The 20,373-nt window shown below is 38.6% G+C and overlaps 1 protein-coding gene across 1 annotated transcript; it reads left to right on the forward strand.

Moving 5' to 3' along the window:
* Positions 1 to 1,047: 1,047 nt before the first annotated feature.
* On the forward strand, positions 1,048 to 18,844 carry hmgxb3 (HMG box domain containing 3). The gene is made up of 22 exons (XM_041798193.1): positions 1,048 to 1,055; positions 1,520 to 1,681; positions 2,211 to 2,363; positions 2,479 to 2,653; positions 3,585 to 4,022; positions 4,175 to 4,282; positions 4,452 to 4,586; positions 5,199 to 5,398; positions 5,721 to 5,827; positions 5,924 to 6,004; positions 6,175 to 6,257; positions 6,342 to 6,449; positions 6,551 to 6,691; positions 6,933 to 7,240; positions 8,456 to 8,583; positions 11,148 to 11,279; positions 12,095 to 12,279; positions 12,402 to 12,624; positions 13,074 to 13,207; positions 14,401 to 14,520; positions 16,066 to 16,275; positions 16,353 to 18,844. Exons 1-22 carry the CDS (start codon positions 1,048 to 1,050, stop codon positions 16,929 to 16,931), a joined length of 3,918 nt encoding a protein of 1,305 aa, XP_041654127.1. The 3' UTR covers positions 16,932 to 18,844.
* Positions 18,845 to 20,373: the final 1,529 nt, after the last annotated feature.

The following is a 20,373-nucleotide window of genomic DNA, read 5'->3' on the forward strand; positions in this document are numbered from 1 at the left end:
TCCCTCTTTTTTCAGGAAGTCGCAAATGCAGGCTCATAGGCCATACACATTTGTTTTTGTTGACATCTGTATTTTTTAGCTTTATTGGAAAGACACAGAAACAATGAACTGTGACAAAAACATGGACTGAAGAAGTTTTTAAGTTTCAGTTACGAAAATAAAAAAATATATAGAGAAATATAAAACTCATACAATGACACAGACCTAAAAAAAATCTTTCAGTACAAGACCAAAACAGACGAGAGACAGTCTCAGGGTACATTTCACAAAAAGAACCACCCATACAGTCTCTTATCAACTTAGAAAGAAGACGCTTACTGGGTAAAAATCTATAAATTAGTTTGAATGAAATCATCATTTTATATCATTTTATTTGTAAGTAGAAACATTTGTTATAAACACCAAACATTTTTCCATTCAATATTACTAACAAAAAATATTCTAGTAAAGTGTTGCTGTGGGAGGAGTGATAATATTGTGTTGAAATAATATTCTGATTTTAGAGTTTCTACCTTTCTAAACAGAGAAACATATTTTACCTAAGGGAGATTAAACGGGGTCAGTGATCACAACTGAACAGGGGCGGGGTGAAATCAACAGTCTTGAATAGCATTCACCAGAAGGAATTGCTTCATAAACTTTAGAGAACTCTTTTAGTGTTACTGGCATATTGTACCTTGCAAGAAACTCTCGGTATTTTAAAAGTGCCCTTCTTTATTGAACAGGTGACTCAGCATAACAATACAAATTTTTGAACTAGTTAGAATAAAATAATGATTTATTTCTAAACAGAATGTTGCAGTTATTCCAAATGTAACACCTTGGGAGAAGTTACGAGTGGCTCTGCCGGGAGTGTTACTGATAAAGTCTTAATTCAAAAGAAATGAATAACAGCAGTATTAAACTAAATGATAATAATAATGTTTTATGATGATTTCACAGTTTTCTCTCTAGATAGTACCTCTTCAATTTTCTGAACCTGTATAAAAAGGAAATATTGCTAAGACATAACATAATATTGGATACTTTTTTATTTAAACTGAGGTTATGGCACGGTATTTTAACGTTTGTCATGTTATTTTGACATGATATTATAATACCTTTATTTTCTATTTTAAAACGTTATTTCTAAAACTAGGCAAAACCAGCAGCTAGACAGTATCAGTTCGTGTTTTTATCATACAGCAATGACTGCGTTTTAATTCTAAAATTGCTCATTTCTTCGGGTCCGTTTATATCTATTAAAAACAAATGAGCACTCGAATTCTATTTCCAATGCTTTTTTGTAAGCCAGACGCTAACCACTTTACAGCAGCTTTCACAGTGCAGCATTCTTCTTTAACCGCTAGAAAACGTTAACTTCGTTTTTGGCCCTTCTATGAAGGTCTATGAGACGCACGCGTTACTTTCACGTGTCAAAAACGTCTTCCATGATTGGTCCGGACTTGTTTATTCTCACACACGATTGGTTGCACACCATGGCAACAATCCGCCATGTTTTTTTCCCTCGGTCGTGAAGAAACGAAGCTTCTCTACAGGCATTTTTGCATCGTAATTTTTTTGATTACACATACAATTTAGGTAAACTTCAGCATTACTCAACGCCGGCACAATGTCTGACCTATTCCGGATCTTCTAAAGGGTTGTTTAGAGCATTTCGTGGAGCCTCTGGCAATCGTAGGTAAGGCTTCAATAAGAAGGCATTTCATTGGATAACTCACGGACTGTGTAGGCAGTATAAACACACGCCATTAAACCCACTTTTAAAGCAGGGCTGTACCAGTGTTTTTAACATGTTATCGCTGTTAGACTCCCCATGAGTCTTGTGTTTAAGTTTCCATGATATGTAATATTAACAAAAGCATTAACGGCCATTTATGCTTTCTTGTCATGAGCCCATTGTCACACAGTCCTGCTTCTGTTTTTGACATTAGACCAAGTATTTACACCTGTCTGTCCTCAGCAAAGATGTGTAATAATGAACTCTAGGAAAACCCATTCTTTTCATAAAGGCCATGGTGAATAATGCTGCTTGGCTCTTACATTTTGCTATTGTTATTTAGGGCGTTTAAAGCATTACATCCAGGCTGCTTTTAAATGTAGCTCAAGTTCATCTGAGTTCATCTATTACTAACAAAAAACTTCTGCCTTTATAAAAGTTAATAAAACAGGGAAAAAACTCTAATTTGTTTTGATCATGTTGACCCCAGAACTCAGAAAGTCATTGACAAAATGGAGGTGATTGAGGTAATGAAAGTTACTGAGGAGGTGGAGAGCTGCTACAGCCAGATCGAGACAACTACACCAAAAAAGAGGAAGAACAAAGGGCAAGAAGACAATGGTGAGAAACCGAAAAAGCCCAGGTAAAGTATGCACTAAGTATTCCCATTTTAAACAGTGATGAACCTTAAAAACAGAAAATAAAAATGTGTCTGAAATGACTGTGGACTAAATGCAAATGTGCACTCTGTCTCTTAGGTCTGCCTATCTGCTCTACTACTTTGATGTTCATCAAATTATGCAACAGGACATACCAAATCTACCACAGTCAGAGATCAACAAGCGCATCAGTGAGAGCTGGAAAAGGCTTAGTGTAGCCGAAAAGGCATACTATCTTGAAAAGGCGAAGTCTGAAAAAGAAGGCACAGATACAGTAAGATGTATCATTACTTTTTTTGTCTTTGATGAGCACCATACATCACTTGAGCCTCATACATTGGTATTTAGATTCAAACTTTCTAATTCGAGAACCATCAGATAACATATTTCACATTGTGTTGCATCTTTTTCATGCGAACAAGGTTAAATTATACTATTTATAGATTTAGGAAAATGGATTTTTGTTTAATGGCAAGCTGGTACAACAAATTCAAAGATTATTGATCACATAAATGATCATAAAATCAAGCCAAATAAATCCCTGATGAGCTGAACAGCTAAGACTTGTTTGCTTTTTTCCTGTTTTGTTTTGTTTTGTTTTTACTGCACTGACAGTAACATTTATTCTAACAAACTGATCTGTCAGTTAAATCTTTAGCAGTGAATCAATGGCAGTGAATAGAAGTCAAGTAAGCCAATGTTCTTCAGGGTGTCTCATGATGGAGTGTTTCAATTTGCTCTTGAGTACATTAGAGCCCTTTATTATCACACACCACAGAGCACTCAGGTTATCAATTGGATTGATTTCATTTGTAATGAATACATTTGGCCGCAGTAACTATGGATAAAGCCAGGATGAAGTGACCCATTAGCATCTAGAGTCTCAACAGATTTGATGAAGCACCTTTTTTCTGGATCTGGGCATTTAATCTTTCTTCAGTTTCAATTATGATCTGGCTTCCCACAATCATGAAAACAAGATAGTTAAGATTAAATGATTACTGTGATACTGCTGTGTTGCCATTGTTTAATTCCCACTAATTTTTATGCTTTTCTTTTTTTTTAAGATATTTACACTTTATGTCATGGTTCCCATTATCATTTATTTATTTATTTGCTTTTAAAGTGTTAAGAATGTTGAAGTTATATGGAGTTGATTCTACAGATATCTTCAAACAATTTTCTCAATTGTGTTTTTCCTTTAGGTGTCTCATAGCCCATCCAAACATCTCCCAGGCTTCCGCAAAATCCTCCCCAGAGCCAGTTACGTTCTGGTGACCAAAGGTTCCTCTTCAAGTCAACAGCTGGGAGGGACCCAGCCTGAGGTGAACATGGACTCTCTGACCTCTCCGCTGGACGGGGTCCTGCCCTCTGTCTCTCTAAGCAAAGAGCCATTCACAACACCGGGCCTAGCTGATGAGGATGAACTTTCTAATCACACTATTGTTGTGGATGACACAGAAGAGGACACAAATATTGCAACAAATCCAGCAGCTCCTCAAGAAAAACCAAGCACTCTGTCCTTGCCTGTTTCATCCAAAGTGCCTGTGTCTCAGGGTTCTGCTGGCTGTGGGTTTGGAAGGGCAATGTTGCAGCAAATACAAGGGGAATCTACACAGATGGTGGCATTTATACCTACCCAGGTGAGCTTCAAATGTTTGTATTCCAGTTCAAATTTGCTTCTTTCATCAAAGGATGAAGTGGAACTTGTTAGGTAAACATCTATGCAGCTCAGCATTTAATCACATTAATGTGTTTAAACTAATTTTGTGAAGTGATTTGTCACTCACTGCAGAATGTGCTGCAGCCAAAGTCTTTGGCAGCTGTCGGCTCTGTGGGCCCAATGATGATGGTCTCTGTTGGAGCCAACATAGAACAGAGTGCCAAACCTTCATATAAAATGGTAAGCACCCACATAATTCTTTCTGTTAAATGCCAGTACTGATGTTGGCAGGCGCAAGCGCTGGATACAGAAAAGAAAGTCAGAAATATAATTACTTCGATGAAAGAATCCTGATTATATGTGATAATTCGACAAGAATATAGTCACGAACCTTCTCCCTTTCTTGCAGTCTGTGAAGACTTACACCAGAAGAGGTCGAGGGAGGTGTCTAAATCCTGGATGCTCGTTTGTTTATGTCACTCGTCACAAGCCACCAACATGCCCTGAATGTGGCAGTCACCTGGGTGGAAAATGGATACCTGCTGTAAGTGTCTATACATGAGTAATTAGAGATGTTTGAGCTTAAAAAGATATACAAAATAATTAAAATGAGTATGCCGAAAAAATGACTTATATGTAAAGTCAATGAACTTCTTTCTGATTTATATATTTCTGTGCTCAAATTGTAAGCTTACTACAAAAGTAAGGAAATTTATGTCTGGTAGATTATTTCACTGTTGTAACAATGCTGCTTAGAATTGAATCTCATACAGTTGTAAATCCGGTTTATTTCCCTTTTAAATGGTGCCACATTTGTAAGGAAACTCCAAGATTTATTTCTTAGATGTCCTTTTAAGAACAAGAAATAATCTCCCAATCTCAAATTTCCTTACTTTTTTGTTTAGTTTATAGTTTCTTAATGCAACAAATGTCTGTCTTCTCAAACATAATTTTTTTCCAGTGAATGTTTTATTTTTTCAGGACACTTGTTTTTTGTTTCACCCCTTCTACACGCTATTATTATGTGCTATTCATTTTTTTAACTTGTCTTTTATGGTTGATATTTTTCTTTTTAAACAGAGCCTCAGTACTTTTAAATGTTACATGATTGCACTTGTATAACCAGAATTTAAACAAACATTTTATTATATATCAGTCAAAGAAGACCCAAGAGAGAGAAGCTGCATCAAAGCCAACACTTCAGCATGCTAAGGCGGGGAATTCAGATGTCAAAAAAACAAACACCAATGAGAGTAAAAAAGAAGGACTAGCTCAGCACTGCTCTAGAAAGCAGGATGCAGTTTCACCTAGAGAGCCAACAGAGGGCAGCAGTACCAAGGAGCTGGAACAATTAAAGTGAGCATTCATGTCTCTGGTTAACTGTCAACCTTTACATGAAAGGAAAGTTTTGTTTGTCACGTGAAACCAAATGATATTTTACCATGTGAACTGTAATGATTTACCGAAAAAAATGAAAGATTGGTGCTGATTTTTAGTGAAGGACAAACATTAGCTACATGCATTTGTCATAAATATACTCATTATTTAGATTTGTTTGAATGAAGGGCAAATGCACAAACTTTGAACTATAAAGAAGTGCAAGATAAACTTAAGTTAACATAAAAACATGAGTTTCAGCTTGTAGATCTCTTGATATACTTTCTCTGCCATTTAATAGAGAGCTGAAAGACAATACTAAAAGTGCAGTAGGCCGAAGTCAAGAGAGAAGCAATGCAGTGGTTCAAAAGAGGCCCGTGAGACCCATCCTCCCCGCTTGTCACACAGGTAAGAGAAAACCTTTAGCACATTGGTCCTTCTTTGTCATTAGAGTTAAAATATATTTTAAAATATTAACACATTGGTTTCTGTTTGTGTCTTTAGGTCGTACTTTGTTCCAGATCATAACTGTCCCCCCTGACAAAGGAAAACTTCACAGTGCTAACAACAATAAACCATCTACTGGTACCATTTGATTTCATTCCCACTTTATTAAATGTAAACTGTGCGCTTATGTTAATTAACTATTATATCTAAGGATTCACAGAAGAGCCTGTCATCACAGAGAGAAAGTATGTTGGGTGACTTCCTTAGGTTTCTACTCTCATTTGATGCGATTGTATTTCTACCCACAGTGCCTCGAGAAGCTTTCTCGGGTCTCAAACCCAACACTTTAAAGCAGCTCGGTCAGATCATCCCATCAGCCACAGCCAAGCAGGTTAGAACATACGCAACAAAAATATTGGTAAACCTGTATACATGGAAACAGCAATATCCTGATTTTTTGCATATCTTTCCACAGAATTCTCCTGTCCCTTTAGATGGAGGCCAGTCTGGGACTTTATCAGCTGATAAGAGAGTTAATATCCTCTCAGTAGTGCCTTTTAAACAACCCACTGTCTCCAGCTTTGTCAGTATAACAATATTCTCTTTGCAACTTTAATGCTCTCCTTCTGGAAAGCCCCCATTTCTTGATTTGTGGATAACTCTTGCACCTTTTTATAATTTTAGGATTTGGGATTATCCACAGCAAGAGGCAGGGGTCGATGTAAGAATCTGTCCTGTGACTACATGTATAAGAACAGACATAAACCTGCATTGTGCCCTAAATGTGGCTGTGAGCTCATCCAGAAGAACATTAAAGGAAAAAAGGTAAAAGCTTATGTCCTCCAGATTCTTCTTAAGTGCACAAAGTATTGACCTCTTGACCGTCTTCCCATCCTGGCATTACTGAGCAGTTAAAGCCTAATACCCATAAATTGAAAATCTGATAACATCAGGCCTTTGCTGTCTTTTGACCCACTCATCTCTTAGCTGTAACAATGAAGTACTCAGGCTTATCAAACAACCAAAAAATCTGGATAAAATTATCTAATAAATCTTCCTTTCTCAGTCTGGGTCCCTGCTTAATCCACACCAGTCCCTGAGTCCTGCGCAGAAGGACATCCAGCGTCAAAACACTGTGCAATTACTGCAGCGCTCCCTACAGATTCCAGAGAACGAGACAGAGCTCCAAGACACTTTAAACCTCATCCAGGAGCTCAACAGTCTCCAGATCGTCTTGGTCCAACCAAAAGAGCAGGAGCAAGGGAGCAACATTGAGACAGAGACACTGGTCCAGTCTGGGTGGCCTCAGTTCTATGAATCGGCAGCCACTCACTGTGGGCTGTGTAACTACCCACTCTTCAAAGGAGGCCAGGGGTAAGAAGGTGGAAAACAAGTGAAGCTGTCAGTGTTTACTGCTTACTCTTTTCCCCCCTCATTATCTTCATTACTTTGATTAATTTCACGACAAAAAGTTGGGGCGCTGTGAAAAAGTTAAATTAAAAACAGAATGTGATGATTTGCAGATCTCATAAACCCATATATTACTTTATTGACAATAATAGATAAGCAACAAGTCATATGTTTAAAGCCATTTCATGAAAAATATTAACTCATTTCAAATTTGATAGCAGCAACATATCTCAGAAAAGTTCTGATGAGGCAACAAAAGGCTGGAAAAGTAAGTGGTAGTCGTGAAAAACAGCTGGAGGAGCATTTTTCAACCAATTAGGTTAATTGGCAACAGACCATTAACATGACTGGGTATAAAAGGAACATTTTAGAGAAGCGGAGTCTCTCAGAGGAAAAGATGGGCAGAGGTTCACGGATCTGTGAAAAACTATGTCTAAAAATTGTTGAACAGTTTCAGAAAAATTGTCCTCATTGGGCATTTAAAAAAAATGGCAGACTATCCCACCATCTACACTACATTATGTCATCAAGCGATTCAGAGAATCTGGAAAAATCTCTGTGCCTAAGGGACAAATCTGAAGGTAAATATTGGATGATTGTGATCTGAAGGCCCCCAGGTGACTCTGCATTAAAAAGAGGCATGATTCTGAACTGGAAATCACTGCATGGGCTCACGAACACCTCCAGAAATCCCTGTGAACACAATTGAGAAACATTTCATCTTCTCTGGGCCAAAGCTCATTTTAAATGGACTGAGGCAAAATGGAAAACTGTTCTGTGGCCAGGTGAATCAAATTCTAAAATTCTTTCTGCTGCTGAACTGGCATTCCTGGTGTCCAGACCTTTTACCAGGACTATTGAAGAGCTAGAATCTGACAAGAAAGGGACAGCATTCGTCTATCAAAACTCCAGCTTACAGACTATTGTTTGTAAATATAGGCCTGTCCTTACTTTTTGTGATGTGTTGCTGCCATCAAATTCAAAATGAGCTAATATTTTTTTATGAAATTTTAAAATGTCTTCGTTTTAGCACCTGACATGTTGTTTGTGTTCCGGTTTATTTACATTTTACACAGTGCCCCAACTTTTTTTGGAATCAGGGCTGTATTCAATTAACATTAAAAAACATTCTCAATCCCAGCTTTTCCTCTTATGTTTTTTTTTATTTGTATATCCCAGTTCTGTTGCAGGACAAGAGGTCTGCTGGCTTCTCACTGAGACGCTGATCCAGACAGCCACACTCCAGCTCAAGGTGTGTCTCAACCTCATGTGTCTAGCTTTGCACAGCTTCACTGACCTGCATCCAGGTAAGCAGTAATACAACTTGTGCATTGTGCAGCTCCTTTTTAATCAAATGATCACATTGTAGGTACTTTTGACCACAAGCACCAGGAACTTTTAGTTTGAGGAACTTCTCTTTAAGGAACTAAACGTTTCCTTTGGTCACCTTTTGTGTGTGTTTCAAAACGGGACTAAAGTCCTTGGAAGATTATGCAAAACAGGAATCTTGACACAGCCAGGATTCAGGAAGACAAAGTAAAAATGAAGTTGGCAGATTTCTTAAACAAAACCTGTATTTTCTGTCATAAACACTTTTTATTTACATTTGGATATACTGCAATAAACGACCTGGACCTATAATCTATAAAGTAAAACTGCAATCTTATCAAATGCTAGTGTAGGTTCTCATTCATCCAGTCCATTGATATCCAAATAGATTAATTGGACTTGGTTAAGGTTACTAAAGAAATGTTGTCCTTCCTCTTAAGGGCTTCTTTGGGCCTAAAACTGACTTGAGCCAGAGAGAAAAGTAAGCTTTTTTATCATTAGAATTTCATGATCTGATTGGTCATCTAAGAGTCCCAGGCAGTTGTTGATTTGGTGACCAATAGGAAATGTTTGGCACTGCAGCCCCATCCTCCATAGTTCCTGGGTGTTTGGAAAGTAGTGCCCCCTTAGCAGAGATTACTTAAAATTAGACCCTGGTTCCTAAAGTTAAAAAGCAGACTCCCTCATGGTCCCTTAGTTCCTGGGGAAGTTCCCTCTGTTGAAAAGCACCATTTCATGATGTTGGTTCGTTGTTTGTTATCACTGCTGTTTTTATGATTGTTGAAATACAATGCTCACTCCAATATATTGTTTTAGTATGATTTCACTTGGGACACAGTGACTTTCTATCTGTATGGACTAGTATATCCAACTCCTCCCACTGTGTGTAAAGGAGGTCACAATACTCCCTTCATGAAGTTTGCGTATTGCTTTGGAGACATCAGCTGGAGCCAAGAAATGCACAGAAGTGCACTGGCTGGTGGAACCTCAGAGTTGATGCCATGCCCCTCTTGCTAATCAAAGCACACATTTAACTGATTGATGAAACATCAAAGAGTCCTCGGGTCTCTCTGCACAGCAGATCCCTGCTTCAGCTTGAAGCAGACATTCATACTCAATGACTGTATTGTTGTGTTTACTCCTCTTTTTGCTGAGAATGCTGCAAAGGGCCACATTTGTCAAGAGAGCCATATCACAGCCTCATAACTGCTTTTTCATCTATCAGGAAAGAGTTTATAGTTTTGCACATACCCCATCAGTGAGGAAGCAGGGTTTATGACACATAATGTCAGCAGGGGTTGTTCTGAGCCTTTTCACCTCACTCCCATGCAGATGTTATTCCTCCCATCTTAATATACAAACACAAGTACAACAAAATAGCTGATTAGGCTTTCCTTTGTTACAATTTTTATTTTGCTGATATACCAAATAAAAAATGAACATAAAACATGCCCTGTTCAAGTAGAATTTCTTTCCATTTTTATGCAGCATTTTCAGTACCACTTTATTTTAGTGGGCCCTAATTACCAAGTAATTACATAGTAATTTTATATTAATAAGTATAATTATCTAGTGATTTCTCAAGATGAATGCTAATTACCTAGTAATAACTCGGAATTTTATCAAGTAATAACTCTGAAATATAGTAATATTAATTATGTCTCTAGTAATAGATAGAAAGGACTCACTTTATTTTGGTGGGCAAATTTAAAGAAAAACCTGGAAATTATCAAGCATTTTATATAGAAAATTATCATTTTGTTTCTAAGACATTACTTGGTAAAATACAGCTTAATTGCTGGAGATATGCCACAATATTATAAGGAATTACTTGATAATTGTTACATCTCCACTAAGTAAATACTTCCTTAATATCGCCATATTTCCAAGTTAATACTTGTAATGACCACCTCATCTTAAGAAATTACTACATAATTAAACTTAAAACTATATAACTACTATGTATTTACTCTGAAATTACTAGGTTATTACTAGATAAGTAAACATATTACTATATAATTACTATGTATTTACGCCAAAATTATTATGTAATTACTAGATAATTAAACTTATTACTATATAATAACTATGTATTTAGGCCAAAATTACTAGGTAATTACTAGATGATTGGGGATGGCTAAAATAAAGTGTTACAGCATTTTCTGCTAAGAATCATTAAGTAACAACATGTTTTCAAATGTTTATATTTTTAGTGATGAAGTACAACTCATTTTTATTTGAAGAATAGTTTTATCCTGGTATTTCTGTAGCGGCTTTGTTAGCTGGAAAGAAAGTGTCAGTTCATTCAGATTTTTTGTATCAAATACAAAAACTGTCCTCATTGTGAAGAACCATTTTTTTTCTGCATCAGGAAGACATTATGAAGCTGATTCCTTCATGCAGCTTTTATTTTTGTGCAGAGACTACATGGATAAAATGCTTGTATATTCATGATCCCAGCGTTGTCCCGTCAAGAAGACTAAACAGGGACATGATCTCACCAGCTTCCTCTGTGAATTAAAATGCTTATCTTTTTTAACAGGTTTGTTCAATGTTGGGAACAGACTGCTGGTTAGTATCGATCTGTTCCTAAAGATCAGGGCGAGTATCAAACTGGGAAAACCCCCATCTGAGGCAGCCAAGACCATACTAGACCACATCCCAAACCACCCGGGTAACCACTGGATTTAACTCTACATATAGTGCTGTGACCCCATTCCTGATTTGTTTTTTTAACATACTCGTCACAGTTAAATGTTGCAGATCATCAAACAATCTTTAATATTATACGAAGATAATCTGAGTAAATCCAAAACACATTTTTTAAAATTATTATTGTATTTACTGAAGGAATTTGCCACCCAAACCTACCTGTCTCTATGTAAAAAAAGCAATTGCCCCAGGGAAATTATGAATTAACTGTGATTAACAACATTTTATGAATTTTTGGAAAGCTGAGTTCAATTTCAGTTTCACCAGCCAGACCCAGGCCTGATTACTGCCAGACCAGTTGAATCAAGAAATCCCTTTAATAGAACCTGTCTGACAGAGTGAAGAAGGCTTAAAGATCTCAAAAAGCAACACATCTATAGAATTTCAAGAGCAGATGAGAAACAAAGTCATTGACATTTAGCAGTTTGGGAATGGTTAAAAAGCCATTTCTCAGGCTTTGCGAATCACAGTGAGAGTCATTATCCACAAATGGAGAAAACCTAGAACAGTGCTGGACCTTTCTAGTAATGGCTGACATCGACAGTTAATCCAGGGGTTTACAAAAGAACCCAGAACTTTGTTTATTTAAAGATATTTGGTGATCTGAAACGTTTAAATGTGACAAATATGCAAAAAAAAAAAAAAAGAAAAGGAATCAGGAAGGCACAAGCCCCATATATGAATCCTGCTACTTTTTGATTTGTTTCATGGACATTTGAATTCTGTTATATTCTGTTCCATGTGCTATTATCATCATGTATTCCTTCTTTTCATCAGTCCACACGATGAGTCCTGAGGAGTTATCCCAAATTCAGGAGCTCTTCCTGAGTGGATACTGGGCCTTCGAGTGTCTGACAGTGCGGGATTACAATGATATGATCTGCGGCATTTGTGGTGTTGCCCCTAAACTGGAGATTGCACAAAGATACATGAACAATGTACTGGAGCTCAGGAATGTGGAGGTGAAAGACTGATCAGGAAAAATAATAGTTTGAAAATATGTTTAGATTTGTTTGGATGTTTAAACCTCATTGACTTTAAAGATGCTGTAGTGAACTCTTTCCATACTTTGCTCTAACCACAGTTCACCTGGCCCGAGTATTCTCTCTCAGATGAAGTACACGTGGACGACTTCTGGCTGACCATGGAAAGCGAGGCCATCGAGCAGGCAGCTTTCCCCTCTGATATCTCCATCACACGTGTTGATGCGTCTATCATCGCACCCTTTATTCCCCCACTAATGAGGAGTGCCACCGTCATCAATACAGAGAAGGACAAAGTCCAGGCACCTGCACAGCAGCCGTTGGGTAAATCGCTCTTCCAAATTACTGCTGAGTTGATCTTATATCAAGGAAATTTTCAGTGGGGAATATTGATCTTACATGTGGAAAATTACAGAAAGTTGTTTTGATCTAGGTTCAAAACAAATTTTAAAGAGAATTCACGTCATATACAAGGGAATGGAAAAAAACGATTACTTGGAAAAAATAATGTCCGTTATGGTTAGATAATGATGATATAATGACTGAATTTTTATAAAAAGGCTGTAGTTTCCAATATTTCTAAGTTAATGTTTCACATTCATCTTTCCTACCATGCAGAACTGATTTAAGTTATTTAATCATCTCTATTAGTAGCTCTGTTCATGATTTTGTAGTCATGCATAGCTATGAACAAGTTCATTTTGGCTCCAATGGCCCCTTCAGAACCTGTAAACATATTTCTTAAAATCTGTGCTTTCATTCTCTTTCTTCAGGAGATCCATCTATTCTAGTTCGTCTCATTCATGACGGTCAGCTGAGGCTTGACAAGATTGAAGAGCACAGTGAGGACGAGCTGAGAACAATGCTGGACTGCTGTGGGGCCAGTGTAGCCCCAGGCACTTCTAAGGTTTGTGTGTGTGTAAGAGAGAAAGAGAATCAGAGACCCTCCCTGTGCTGATTGAGCGCACATGATGTGGCAGTTTTGTTTAAATGACTGGGAATAAACATGATGACCAATAAGTACAACCAAGAAATGGTTGTTATTTTTTGAGTAAATGTGCTGGTCATGTGATAACTTTACGGTCTAATTAACAGGACCCCCCACTCACTCTCACACCCCTTTACAAACTGTGGTTGTGTGGGACTTGAGGGTATTTCAGCAGACTATTGTTCTTAGGAAGCAATTTGTTTCACTTGTGCAGGCTTTAGGAAGATCCTGAAATACTGCAAAGTTTTCTAACTGGAATTTAGAAAAGGATACACACATTTCAGAGCTGATATTCCAGCAAATGATAAGTGGGCATTAGATGTGCCCTTTGCTAATTTAGAATAAAACAACTTTACCAGGACATAGCACTCATATATTTAAGAAGACAGATGCCAAGAACGGTTTCATGAATCTGCCTCAGACTTTTCTTGGGGGTTGATTTACATAACACCTTTAGGTGAATTCAGTACTTAACAAATTTATTAGACCACCACCCAAAGTAAGGTTTATGCCACAGCTGCCCCAAACTAACAGCACTGGTAATCACCAAACTCATTTTTTATGTTTCTGCAATGGTTAATACACCAATATGTAGAAGCTCTTTAACCCAAATGATATTTTTAATGCTAAAATATAATTATTATTGTGATCCATGAATTTTCAAATTTACTGATGTACAAAAAAACTGGAAAAATAGTAAAGCACATTATTATTTCTTGATTAATATGTCAAATTATAGTTATTTACTTGCATTCCTGAACAGAAAAATTAGTTTTAGTGGTTGAATGTTATGCTTGATTAATTTCTGACTTGTCAGAGAAGCCCAGTGAGCTGGCTCAAATTTGGATATAAAAAGGTGAATTCAGTTTGAAATTCCTCATTCTTGTTCAAAATGGTAAAACGTGGAGAGCTCACTGAAAATGAAAGAGTCTGTATTAAGGCACTTCACGATGCTGGATGGTCTCTGAGACAAATATGACAGGTGGTCTAATAAATTTGTTAAGCACTGTATATTTTTCCACAAAGCCTACTGCATTCATTTGTGTACTCTAACTTATATCAGTGTTGAAGTATGTTTCAATTAAATCCTTCTCTCTATCTCCATGTGTCAGGATAAGCTGTTGGCCTCCCTCATCTCTTTGTACACACATGTTCATAGTGGCCTCTCGACAGCCCCGCAGCCCCCTTCTCACCGTACCGCCGGCAAGCTGTCCAAGGTCTGCCCACACAAGGTAAGTCTTCCAAATATGTGCGGAATTAAACCAATTAAATTAAGCCTTTGAGAAAAAACAAAAAACAATGTACACCGAATTCCAAATTATTATGCAAATGATATTTTCCTAAATAATCAATACAAATGACAGTCAGTATAATTTTCAAGTCATCAACTGTTAGAGTATAATTCTAATTTTATTGAAAAAAAACTTCCAATATTAACTTTTTTTTTTTTCAAAAATGAAAAAACTCAAAATGCACAGTTCCAAATTATTATGCACAACAGATTTTTAAAACTTTTTTTTTAGGTTGTGAAGAACTCAAATCAGTCATTTGCTGAATTTGCAGCATTAGGAGGTCATATTTACTGAAATCAAAAGATATTTTAATCAAAAACAACTAAAAAGGCCAAGTTACATGCTAACATAGGACCCCTTCTTTGATATCATCTCACAATTCTTGCATCCATTGAACTTGTGAGTTTTTGGAGATTTTATGCTTGAATTTCTTTGCAAGATGTCAGAATATCCTCCCAGAACTGCTTTTTTTGGTGTGAACTGCCTCCCACCCTCATAGATCTTTTGCTTGAGGATGCTCCGAAGGTTCTCAATATGGTTGAGGTCAGTGAAGGATGGGGACCACACCATGAGTTTCTCTCCTTTTATGCCCATAGCAGCCAGTGAAACAGAGGTATTCTTTGCAGCATGAGATGGTGCATTGTCATGCATGAAGATCATTTCGCTATGGAAGGCACGGTTCTTCTTTTTGTACCATGGAAGAGAGTGCTCAGTTAGAAACTCTGTATACTTTGCTGAGGTCATTTTAACACTGTCAAGGACCCTAAAGGGCCTACAAGCTCTCCCCCCATGATTCTGGCCCAAAACATGACTCCGCCACCTCCTTGCTGATGTTGCAGCCTTGATGGGACATGGTGGCCATCCACCAACCACCCACTACTCCTCTATCTGGACCATCCAGGGTTGCACGGAACTCATCATTTAACAAGACTGTTTGAAAAACGAGTCTTCATGTATTTCTGGGCCCACTGCAACCGTTTCTGCTTGTGAGCATTGGTTAGGGTGGCCGAATAGTAGGTTTATGCATGACTGCAAGCTTCTGGAGGATCTGTTTGCTGCTTTGTAATGGCATTTCAGCAGCTGCTCTCTTAATCTCTTGTCCGGCAGAAACCTTCCTCATTATGCCTTTATCTGCATGATCGCTTTTCAGCAGCAAAGAAATCTTTTGTCTTTCAAATATTACTTGAAACCTGTGGCCTGCTTAATAACATGGAACATCCTTCTTAAGTAGTTTTCCTTTAATTGGGCTCACCTGGCAAAATAATTATCACAGGTGTCTGAGATTGATTAGAGTGACCTAAAGAGTCCTGAGACACAATACCACCCATGAGTTTAATTGAAACACAAAAAATTGAATGTTTATGGCACAAAAATCCAATTTTTATAATAATTTGGAACCCGGTTTAAGAAATGAAACCATAATGTTCTCTGTTAAATTCTCTCTGGAAACTGTTTCAACATTACTTCCTCTGTTTCTGTGTCCAGGTGGTGTGTGGCTCTAAGTACTTGGTGAGAAGAGAAACAGCTCGAGACCATGTAGATCTGTTGCTGTCCTCCCGCTACTGGCCCCCTGTCTATGTGAGTGACTGTGCCCGTCAGGTGGCGCTCTGTGCTGACATGCAGTACCCAGAACTGGCAACCCAGATGTGGGGCAGGAACCAAGGCTGCTTCTCTGACCCTTTTGAAAAGCCAGAGGTTAGTTATGGAAATTAGGCCTTCACATTCGCTGCTTTTTGCTTCTTTGATGACACCCTTTCACCATCTTTCTTTAGTTGGTTTCCTGTGCAGAGCTACAAGAACAGCCCTACAGTGCTGACCTTTCAATGGTGGCGGACAACCAGCAAGTTCACCCTGTTACCAAATCGTCCTGTTGCTGGCTGGTTCACCCCCCAGGAGTAGCCAAGATGCCTGCAGAGCACCACTCAATGGTGCTCTGCAGAGATCTGGAGCCTTTCGTCAGCTTGGTGGATGAGCTGTTGAAAGAAAAGATAACTGGAAAAGATGAGAATGAAGCAGAGATGGACGTGGATGAGAATGACTGTGAGGAGAAATCAGAAGAGGGCTCCTCAGTGAGTCACATACGGCAGCAGTTTGTGCTTTTCAACAACACAGCTTATTACTACCTTTACAACCGATTGGTGGATTTCCTCAGAAGCAGGGACATTGTGAGTCAGCAGATCAACCAGGTGGTAAAGGCCTGTCAGCCTGGGGAGGTGGTGATCAGGGATGCTCTCTACCGACTGGGAGTGGCCCAGATCAACACAGAGAGGGAAGAAGATGAAGTAAGTGGGCTAGATGGGCAGATGCAGCATGAAGATAAAGAGTTGTACGAGGTTGTGCTCCCCAAATAGAAAATATAGTATGAATCATTAATGATGGACTGAATTTTAATACATTTGTATTGATATGAAGGGAGGCAGCTGTGTGCACAAATTAGGCACTATGAGAAGAGGCATGAGTGTTACTAGTAGGAAGCAAAAGATTAGAAGTGATATGGTGCTAATGTCTAATGAGGAATAAGCAGAAGGTTTCAGTTTTGGAGAGTATTTTACTTTTAACACAAAGGAGTAGCTTGAACAGTGGAAAATAATTAGTTTAGTTAGTTCAAAAGCAATTATTATGTAGTAACATGAGTCTCAATATGAGGGTGCCACAACTTTTATGCTATAAAGGAGGAGGTTGGGGTGGAGGAGGTTAAGCTTTGCTAGCAGCAAGCATTGTGCATCATCATGAATGCAAGCAGTCCTCCATAAGGACAACAGGTGAAGGTGGAGGAGGGCAGAGCAACCTGCAGGCTCTGAGTCTGTCTCATCACTGCAGGCTAAAGCCCGTTTCAGACTGGGAGCGTGACGCGCGCGTCTTGACCGCGACGCGTAGATTTTCAGTTTGATTGCATGTTAACAAGTCAGGGCTTTCAGACTGCCTGCATGTGCACCACGTCTCTCGTGGCTGGTATGCCCGGCTCAGGCGCGGACGGTTGAGAGATTCGAAGTCTCGCCTATTTTTTCCGTGCACCACGTTTGGCCGCGGACCATATTAGACAGGAAATGATAAATGGAGAGCCATATTTACATCGTTGTGGCAAATATGCACATAGAATATGTTAACAATGTGTTTCTCGATAACCCTGAGGAAGGCCACAAGCTTAAATGCGCCTATTTTATAAAGTTGATCCCTAAAGAGCAACTATTAGTGAAGCGTTATGTCCCCACACTGGTAGAATATGTCACAGGAAAGATAAAACACCTATGAATGCTTTTCTGGTTTGTGCTTTTCAAATTAAAAGCCTGGTTTAGTATTTCTGTAGAGAAACTTCATTCACTTGTACAGAATGCTTTTGTTTTGAATAGTTCCCGACAAACTTCCTCAATATGCTGAATCAATAAGCTTATGGGGGGTTTATTCAGGTAAAACTCGTGAAGAAGGACAGGGCTTTGAGAGCAGGAAAATGTGGCTGACACGCAGCAAACTCGCGCCCTGTGTGAAAGCCGCACCGGGAGGAGCTGGAGCTGACACGCGTGACACATGCGACACACGCAAGCAGCAAAACACGCTCCCAGTCTGAAACGGGCATAAGAGCTCAACTACCGTATTACAGCCAGTAGATGCACAGACTTCATACCATGAAAACAGATAGTACTACTAGAGCAACACGGCTGCACAGAAATCACATGTTGTAAACTTTTCCAAATGAAATTAAAATCATCAAGCAGGAGGATTATTCAAACCTTTTTTCACTTTGGGAGATTTCAAAGACAGACTGCAGCTTATATACATTTTGTGATGTGGCGTGTTGTTTGGAAGCTGTGCTGCAGTTTTAGTGATAACACTGTGGCAGGAACATGCTGTACCTCCTTCTGAGCCTACTTCCTCTTGGGGAGCTTTTGCTGGACCAGTCCACCAGTCAGACACAGCCATCCTTCGACCCTTACAAAGCACAAAATGAATTAGGCCTTCTGTAATATACAAACCAATGGTGTGCATGTTGTACTGTGCATTGAGCCAGTCATTACATCCCTACTGAATAAATTACTTCATGTTATTACATAAAAAACAATGAAGCTTTGATGCTGTGCTTTGTGCATAAATACTTCACTTCTTCTCTAACATGGAAATATAAAAATAATGTAGATATGGAGTGGATAAAACTGCATATTGCTGAATTTAACACTGTGGCCTTTGTGTTACTTCATGTACAGGTACATCTCAAAAAGTTTGAATATCATGAAAAAGTTCAATATTTTTGTCACTCGTTTTAGAAAGTGAAACCCATATATTATATAGACTCATTACACATAGAGTGGCATATTTCAAGCCTTTATTTTTTGAAATTTTAATGATTATGGCTTACAGATAATGAAAACCCACAATTTAGTGTCTCAGAAAATTAGAATATAAGATCAAAAAGTGCAATATTGGAAAGTCATGGTGTTGCACCCTAATCAGCTAATGAACTCAAAACACCTGCAAAGGTTTCCTGAGCCTTGAAATGGTCTCTCAGTCTGGGTCAGTAGGCTACACAATCATGTCCAGAAGACAGTCACTGACACCCTCCACAAGGTGGGTAAGCCACAAAAGGTCATTGCTAAAGAAGCTGGTTATTCAGTGAAGTCTTGAAGTCCAGTGTGAAGTTTCCACAGTCAGTGATGATTTGGGCTGCCATGGCATCTGCTGGTGTTGGTCCACTGTGTTTTCTGGAGTCCACAGTCAACGCAGCCATCTACCAGGACATTTTAGAGCACTTCATGCTTCCTTCTGCTGACAAGCTTTATGGAGATGCTGATTTCATTTTCCAGCAGGACTTGGCACCTGCCCACACTGCCAAAGGTACCAAAAGCTGGTTCAATGCCCATGGTGTTACTGTGCTTGATTGGCCAGCAAACTGACCTGACCTGAACCCCACAGAGAATGTATGGGGTTTGTCAAGAGGAAAATGAGACACACCAGATCCAACAATGTAGATGACCTGAAGGCTACTATCAAAGCAACCTGGGCTTCTATTACACCTGAGTAGTGCCACAGGCTGATCGCCTCCATGCCACACCGCATTGATGCAGTAATTCATGCAAAAGGAGGCCCAACCAAGTATTGAGTGCATAGAAATGAACATACTTTTCAGAAGCCTGACATTTCTGTTTAAAATATCCTTTTTTTTAATTGATCTTATGTAATATTCTAATTTTCTGAGACACTGAATTTTCAGTTTAATTATCTGTAAGCCATAATCCTCAACATTTCAAGAAATAACGGCTTAAAATATTTAACTCTGTGTAATAAGTCTATTTAATAAATGGGTTTCACTTTCTAACTTGAGTGACAAGTGACTTTTTCATGATATTTTAATTGTTTGAGATATACCTGTATATGGGGAGAAGAGAAGGGAAGAGGCTGTTCAGAAACAGCAAACCTTCTCCATATAAAAAATTGAAGCAGATGCAGTGTGCCTACTGGCTTTAAAAGGAAAAGTGGATGACAGGATGGTGCCTCTCACACCCAAAGACACTTTTGCACCTTGTAACAGACTTTGCCCTCTCCATGCACTTTAGACGAACTATATGCTGCAAAAACTCAGATCTTAGACAGTGAATTTATCCAGTTTCTGGTCAAAATTTCTCATTCTCAACCTTGCAAAGCAGATGGATACACCCATTTCCTTGTCTCTCACTGGTGAATCCATCTTGCAAAGCTCCTGTCTGAACCGTTTGGGACCGGTTAGAAAGTGACAGGACCAATCAGCAACCAGGGGCAGTACTTTTGGGCACGGCGGAGTCATGACGTAAGCAAGCAGCAACA

This window comes from Cheilinus undulatus, linkage group 10 (assembly GCF_018320785.1).
Source record: "Cheilinus undulatus linkage group 10, ASM1832078v1, whole genome shotgun sequence".
Classification (NCBI taxonomy): Eukaryota; Metazoa; Chordata; class Actinopteri; order Labriformes; family Labridae; genus Cheilinus; species Cheilinus undulatus.

Coding starts and splice junctions, on each gene's coding strand:
- hmgxb3 (XM_041798193.1), top strand. Junction 8,584..11,147: donor CTTCACTGACCTGCATCCAG/GTAAGCAGTAAT, acceptor CTTTTTTAACAG/GTTTGTTCAATGTTGGGAAC. Junction 14,521..16,065: donor CCAAGGTCTGCCCACACAAG/GTAAGTCTTCCA, acceptor TTCTGTGTCCAG/GTGGTGTGTGGCTCTAAGTA.